The 7584-nt window shown below is 43.7% G+C and overlaps 1 protein-coding gene across 8 annotated transcripts; it reads left to right on the forward strand.

The window, feature by feature from the left end:
• Nucleotides 1-118: 118 nt before the first annotated feature.
• On the forward strand, nucleotides 119-7577 carry LOC116431864 (uncharacterized). 8 transcript variants are annotated; one of them, XM_031987883.2, is made up of 16 exons: nucleotides 121-358; nucleotides 566-753; nucleotides 879-1037; nucleotides 1699-1896; nucleotides 1985-2347; nucleotides 2585-2807; nucleotides 2986-3104; nucleotides 3203-3465; nucleotides 3571-3756; nucleotides 5026-5249; nucleotides 5332-5403; nucleotides 5466-5754; nucleotides 5849-5965; nucleotides 6030-6316; nucleotides 6383-6475; nucleotides 6548-7577. In XM_031987883.2, exons 4-16 carry the CDS (start codon nucleotides 1703-1705, stop codon nucleotides 6659-6661), a joined length of 2544 nt encoding a protein of 847 aa, XP_031843743.1. In that variant the 5' UTR covers nucleotides 121-358; nucleotides 566-753; nucleotides 879-1037; nucleotides 1699-1702; the 3' UTR covers nucleotides 6662-7577. The 8 variants fall into 8 exon arrangements, with proteins under 8 accessions (XP_031843741.1, XP_076228571.1, XP_076228570.1 ...); XM_076372456.1 differs by lacking the exon at nucleotides 879-1037 and having other exon boundaries at nucleotides 120-358; nucleotides 566-815; XM_076372455.1 differs by lacking the exon at nucleotides 879-1037 and having other exon boundaries at nucleotides 120-358.
• The last annotated feature ends 7 nt before the right edge of the window (nucleotides 7578-7584 follow it).

Genomic DNA, 7584 nt, shown 5'->3' on the forward strand with positions numbered 1-7584 from the left:
TACGGGATTCCACGTATCGGGCGAGACCCACCGTAGCACGTATCGTAGCTTCCACGTTGCAACGTTAGATGGCAGTGGCAGCTTTGCCTTTGTAAACATTGTTTCCCGAGTATTTGATATTTGAAAAAGCGTTCGATAGAACGCTTGCTAACAAGCCTAAACTCGCGAGCGATGAGCAATGTCGATCGCTGCAATGAAATTGTTCGACGGTCGTAAGATTATTCCGTGGCATGGAGAAACACATTTCCGTTGCGCGCAACATCCGCCCGAATTTTGATTCCATGTTACTTTACACCCTGTATTAATTCCATTGGATGTAACACGAAACGAAAATGGATTCGACAGGAGCTACTTGTGCGTAAGTACCTACACACTTTGCATACCGCGCGCTGAAATTTCCGTTGAACGTGACACGTGGAAGTCTTTCGACGTTGCCTACGACGCGAACGACGTATCGGTAACTTTGGCCACTATATCGAAATGGTACCAGAGTCCCGGAGATCTTGTTCGCCCTAGACAGAAAATCCGAGTACGTGCTACGTATTTGTTGGACCTTTTACCGTAGATGTCGTCGCAAATACGCGTGACCGTACACGACGACGGGGACGATGCGCGACCGACGGAGGATCATCGTTAGTAAGCATCGTGTAACATTAACTTCAAATGCATCGAGCTCGGAAACCTATCGGCTCGACTATGACAAGAGTTGGTTGGCGAACTGTGGCAAACTTATGGCCAGAGCTGCTACTGACTGTGAGTAAGAGCACTGTTGGATGAATCATCGTGCTGTGCGTGCGCAAGCTATATACTTAGTAGTAAGCACTTCTGTCCATCGTTTTCTTCCTACTCGTCGAACCGTCTTGTTGATCTACTTTCAGCCAAGTATATAAATGTTGACAAACAATTTGAAGCAACAGCGAAAAAGATTATTTAGCACGATTTACGTTGCGCGTCGAACATTATCTGTATCGTCTGTTTGAAAGCACGGCTCATCGAATCATTTATGAAGAATCGGGAATTACTGTCGTATAGTGTTGGTGAGTTCTCTATAAATAGAAGACTTTTCGGGAAAATGAATGACGAAATAGAATTGCAGTATAAGATCAACCCATTTGTAAGATCCGTGATTACGATATAATTGTAGTGTTAATACAGTTTTCGGCGAGTGTTGCACGCTTACCAGTGAATCGTGTACCTACACCGTGATCAAGATATTCACACGGTATGCGAATGAATACTAGCCTTACGTGTTCTCGACGTGCCGTGCGGTTATCTTGCAATGCGAACGAAATCGGTTCGTCTGTATGCGCGTCTTTTGCACGAAAAGAACAATTAAACTAACTTCGCGTAAGGTAACTGTTCGTATCATCGCATTTCTGCGTCGTAGCATATCTGTCTATGCTATGCGGCGCGTTCGATCTCAAGGTGCCGCGTTATGGGGGGTTTATTCGAAAAAAATTCAAGTCAATGGGAGTGAAAGGGACGGAAAGAAAAAGCATGCCTGAAATAGAAACCAACAGGAAAGGACTTTGTACAGATATCTTTCAGATGGGAGGGATTACAAGTATTTTTAGCTGACAGCAGGCATGCAATAAAGAATTACAGTTTCTAAGAGCTCCAGTGGCTACCGTTTCCATATCAGTGTATATTCATTCTTTCAAAGTAACACGTACACGCTTTAATACTTTTCTTCCATAGTGTTATGGAGAGCGAACAACGATATTATGAATTACGAAGCGGAAGCAGATCTCGTTCTCAAACTCCTTCGGTTCAGGCCCATGCCTTAATAGAAGCAGAGATCGCAGAACATCATTATGATTTAAGAAATCGTAGTAGAGAGAGATCCGGCACGCCTGGAGAAATTATAAGCAGTAAAAAGTCTGCATACAGAATGTTGTAAGTTCAAGTTATATTCACGATATTCTTATCGATTATCCATAGATGTATTTTCTCAACTGGATTGAAATTTGAACGTTACCACCAGATCCGGTACCGGCGGCAAGCTGCACGATCAAAGTATGGAAACGATAATGGAAAGGAAAGGAGTGGTGCCTTTGGATACTTTGTCCGAAAACCATAACAAGAGGCAAGAAAATTCATCTACGGGTATTAAAAAAGCAGAGAGACGATCGGAACGACAAAAAGCAAAAAGAGAAATACTCGAAAATGGTCAGAATGAGAAAAAGGATGACTCGTTCTATGGAAAGTACGAGATAGAAGATAAAAATATTTCTGCGCATAGGACGATAACTAGCGATTACTCTTCAGAGGAAGGAGAAAAAGAGGATGTAACCAACAGACCGAGCACAGCGCACGAAATTTATAAGCAAGCCGGTGATTGGTGGAAGTATGCGATTTAAGTATTATAACGTTATACAGGATGATTCGTAAATACTTGAACGGGTAAACATGCGTATAAATATACATGCGAAAACAAGTGAAAAATTCACTTACTTCGGCGTGTAGATGTACCTCCCGAGGTATCGTATCAATGCGCTTATGAATCACCTTGTATACACGTGTCTCTATCAGCGAGTATTTTGTCAAGCGTAATACGACGCGTGATATTTGAAATATGTTTCAGTGTGTTTCCAAAGACAGATTATACGTATTCTGAAAAATCTCAGTGCCGTTACGAAATCGCACCGGGTATATTAGCAATGCCCAATATGTCTCGGCGTTCCATACACTCGGATGGAGAAACGTTCGATCAGGTGTCGCATCAATCAGGTGATCCATCGGTGAGCGTGACGCGCGAGGCAGTGAATTTCGAAGACAATGCGAAAGTAAACGCAGAAAATTCTACGGTGGGTACGATTTGATGGGAAATGGTAGGCAGGTAGGGGTCAAGGGGAGGCTCAATTTCTTGTTACTGGCCGAGTCGACCGATTCCCCTTGGCTCCCCTTGGCCCTCGAGATCGAGGCTCAGCTCGAAGAGAACTGTTCGTCGGATCGATTAATTATGATACGTCTCGTTGAACGCAGTGTACCAGTGTTTACGGAGAATCGAAGATTAGGTATACAAAGACGCACGTGGAACGACATCGTTCTCAGAAAGAAATGTCTTATACCGTTCCTAGGGGGTCGACGAATTCTCGATCAAGGTTTGTCTGCTTAAATCTGCTTAAATCTGCTTAAATCTGCTTACATAGTATAGAAAAGAGCAAGACAGAAATACATTTTTTCTTTCGATTTGTCTCAGACAATTTCTGCGTTCCGATTCGCTAGCGGAACACGTTGGACATGCATTCCGGAAGTGGGATACCACACCCTCTGTTGACTCTGATACAGAATTGGACTGTGCGGTATCAATGTCCAGCAGAAGCGAGAAAGGAAAACTGTCGCAACGTTTCGGAAATTTCACGTCGATCATTGTTTCGTGGTTTAACAGCCTGTTTGAATTTTTAAAGCTGAAAACAGTCAGAAGAAGGGACTATCGCGGTCGTTACGATTATTCGAAACACGGTATTGTTAAATTAGTAATTCCAGCGAATGCCTGAACCTGTTTGGCCCGATGTAATCGGAAAAGAGCAATCGATCGATATAATCGTGAATTTCTTTCAATTGCAGAATCCAGATGGTACAAAGTATGGCAGTATATTGACTGTTGCTTGCAGTATGTTTATATGTTTATGGTTAAAGTATTCTTCTTCGATTCGTGGCTGTTGAGCAGAGTTTCGAGCGTTCGAAAATGGATGCAGCAAAGAAGTCCTAAAGTCCTTTGGATCGCCTTACTGCCGTTGCTTTTTCTAACGGGTAAATTTCGATGAATCTCACGCATGATTTGAACAGGTTCGCCGAGAAAAATATTCGTGTGTTCGCATCAACATTCTTTCCTTGAATATCACCGGCAACATCTCTCGATCTATCGTCGTGGCGTCCCTGAACAGATTAAACGGATCGAACAGAACGAACAGAACGAAATATCAGCTATTCTGCCGCTTCTTTTTCTTTTTCTTTTTGTTTCAGGAGTTTACATCGTGAAAAAACAGAACGTTATCAGTCTGGATATGCTGCACAATATTCCCTATGATATCACCGAGACGAGCTATCGCATCTTTAGCGATTTCGTGAATAGAGCGCGTGTCGAAAACGATTCGTTCGTTACCGAATACATGAAAAAGCTAAAACATTTCCCAGCCTATTTTCTACCCAGTGTGAACGTGTCTTTACACGAGACGCCGAACATTGGTTGGAATTTAATCTGGTGATTTTGCTCGGGTCGATGAATTCTTTTCCCGTGAGATTTCTTCTTAACTTCTTAAGTTCTTGACGAATATGATATTATTATTATTAATTACCGTTACTAATTATCAATTATCATCATTAACTCCTTTCCGTTTTTTAATTATTATCATTATGCAATGGAACGGTTTCTTTGTCGGTCTGTTTATAATTTGCAAACTTGTACTATGCATCATGGTGGATATATTCTCGAGCGTAATGCTTTCCGATACGCTCGCTAACCGTTACGTTTCTTTTCGTTTATTCGTACACGTCGACACGCGGTGGCAGCATTTACTAACGTAGAATTATAAATACATGTACATGGGCGAGCAACGTGAATCTAAACGCGAGTATGTGCATACACAAGTGGTATTGGTATTGATTTCGGATCTGAACGGCTGTGTAGCAACTGTACGCGGTACCTCGAAACTAATGTCCCTGCACGCGTCGCTACCGGTGCTATCGGCGGTGCTACCGGTCCTCCTTCTTTGAACGCGTCCGTAAAAGTACTTTGATTCAAATACGGAATAGATTTAGGCGACCTAAGATCGATCGTAGTCGATCGAGTCCGACAAATGGATAAGTTAAAAGACGGGAGAAGGATAGAGGGAGTAGGATTGCTTGACTGGCGATATAAAATTGGAGTATTCGCGCTTCACGGGGAATGTGGACACGATCGGTATCTCGATGTCATCGGAACGGTGAGTCCCCTTCGTCTATCCTTCTCTCGATAGCTGTACGCTGTACCGTATTCGGACACCGACAAACTTTAATCGAGATTATATTTGCATTTTTCAGGTAGCTGGTGTTTACCATACTTTTCAACGTCGTTTCAATGGACCGATCACGCGATCGTCGAACAATCCCGAGACCGTCACTGGTCTCTGCCGCAATTATTTCTGATGGACGAACGATCCTTTCCCAACGGAGAAGCTTCCGCGGAAGCGAAACACTTCAAGACGTTGGCCGAAAAGTTACACGCTAGAATCAGCAAACTGGAGGATCAAACTATCGAACAAGCGGTAAGATTCCGTTGCCCGTTAAGCATTTCCGCTCCATCCAAGTGTCTAAAGACGACTAAACGTTGAACACGCGTCGTTGCAGAGTCTTCTTTTGAACGTGAACGGAACGCTGGAGAAACTGAAGGACGATGATTTCGTTTGGTCGAAATTTCATGTAAGTGCACTGATCGATCACAGACCAAGGGAATCGTAAGGCATGGATGATGTTTTTCGTAGAATAAGATGCTGTCGCTGCAGAAAACCATAGAAGATCGCGGCCTAGTCGACGCGTACGCGCAGGAAATCGAAGCAATGAAACTGCAGTTGAACGCGTTAAAGGAGCTCTATTCGGAGGTAAAGTTGTGCTGCAATACCCGTGCGAATCTCGTCGGTGAGGATAATCTGGAGAAACGCGTCGAAACGATCCTAGCCGAATATTTTCATGTGCCGATATCGAAGAAAGATTCGACGAAAGCAATCCGAGACGCGGCGGCAGTTACGGCTGACGGGTACAATTCGGATACGGGTAAGTTGGTTTTTCTGGGAGCTTTATAGACGAAACGCAACTATGCGAAACTAAGCGATATATTCTGGTACGAGAGAAATCTATGTATTTATAGCAAGAGAGGGATCGTCCGTCGCGAGTGACGAGCGCGTTCGTGAAATAGTCAAGGATGCGTTGAGGACCTACGACGCGGACAAAACGGGTCGCGTAGACTACGCTCTGGAATCGGCAGGTGCGTGGCTGAGCTAATTGCTGTCGGGTCGAGCGATAACGCGTTGCTCCTTCGTTGTTCGTAGGTGGCCAGATCATCAGCATACGTTGCACGCAAAAGTACGATAGGAAAACGAGAGCTGTGAAATTTCTGGCATTCATGGTTTATCAAGAGAATAACAATCCTCGGACGGTTATACAAGGAAACCCGATACAACCAGGCGTTTGCTGGGCGTTTCAAGGATTCCCGGGATACCTGTTGATTAAACTGCGTAGTTCGATTTACGTTACTGGATTCACAGTCGAACACGTACCCAAGTCGATCCTACCCAACGGAGAGATGAGGAGTGCTCCTAAGAAATTCAACGTTTGGGTAAGCGAATCGTTTCTCCTCGACAAAGCCGTATATCTCAACTAGTCGATCCGATCACTCCCACAGGGTTTCGTCAACGAAAACGACCCCGTTCCAGTGATGTTTGGAGATTACGAGTTCGCAGCAACGGACGACAATTTACAATACTTTCCCGTTCAAGTAAGCTACCCCCGCGTTTGCCTCTACCTTTTCAATCTCGACGAGATGTATAATTGTTGTTTCGATTCGTAGAACACGGCGATCGAGACTCCGTACGAGTTTGTCGAATTAAGAGTGAACAGCAATCATGGACAGCTCGATTATACGTGCCTGTACAGATTTCGCGTTCATGGAAGACCAGTATGAATATCACCGACTAGATCGAAATTAGGAGAGTAGGCTGCTTCGTCATCGACATTTCTGACGCAACCGAGCGAACCGTGATGCGAGCACGACTTTACTTACGGTCGATACAACTCGCAGCGTTCGAATACGTGCCTTGAATAATAAATGTGTCCATCATTGACGAAACACGACTGACGGGGCATAGTCGCGCGCGAGACTAATCGTCGAACCGGTCCGGTTCACGCGAAAACGAGCAAGACGAACACGAGTTACCGTTATCACCGATAGCGTACGAATCAACGGTGTCTAGTGTCGAGCATCCGATGTCGGCAGTAATAACGAATTACTCGACACGAAACGCAGCACACCTTTTCTGGTCCTTTTCTGTGCCTATTCGCGCGCTCCTTTCTCCAATTTTATACGTAAGAAAGCACAAACATGATAACCGCGTTCTTAGACATGTAACTACTATTTAGGTACGATACAAGGAAACTTGATTTGCGTGTTTCTGTTCCGAAACAAGATAGATACGAACGAATCACGCTACCACACAACTTACACGGAGGTACACTGCGTTCCAAATATTATCCAAAGCTGAGTAGCGCTAAAGTTAGAAAGTTGTAAAGTTAATGTGACAGTACAAATTTTAAGAAGGGAAATCTGGTCGTTGTAATTAAGAATTACGTTTGGAATGTTTTTACGATCACTGATTCACTATGCACAGTGTCTTTTCCCTTTCCTTTTTCCTTTTTCCTTTCTCCTTTCTCCTTTTTCCATTTTCCTCTTTCTTTTCCTTTTCCTTTTCTTTTCCCTTCTAATAAGTTTAACACATTTCGTTCGTAATATATTTGGCTTACGCCGTATATGTGTGCGAGTATATGTACTATATGTATACATTGACATGTATGAAGAATAACGGAACACTATTTTGCAGTTACGTGCTT

This window comes from Nomia melanderi, chromosome 12, assembly GCF_051020985.1.
Source record: "Nomia melanderi isolate GNS246 chromosome 12, iyNomMela1, whole genome shotgun sequence".
Taxonomy (NCBI): domain Eukaryota; kingdom Metazoa; phylum Arthropoda; class Insecta; order Hymenoptera; family Halictidae; genus Nomia; species Nomia melanderi.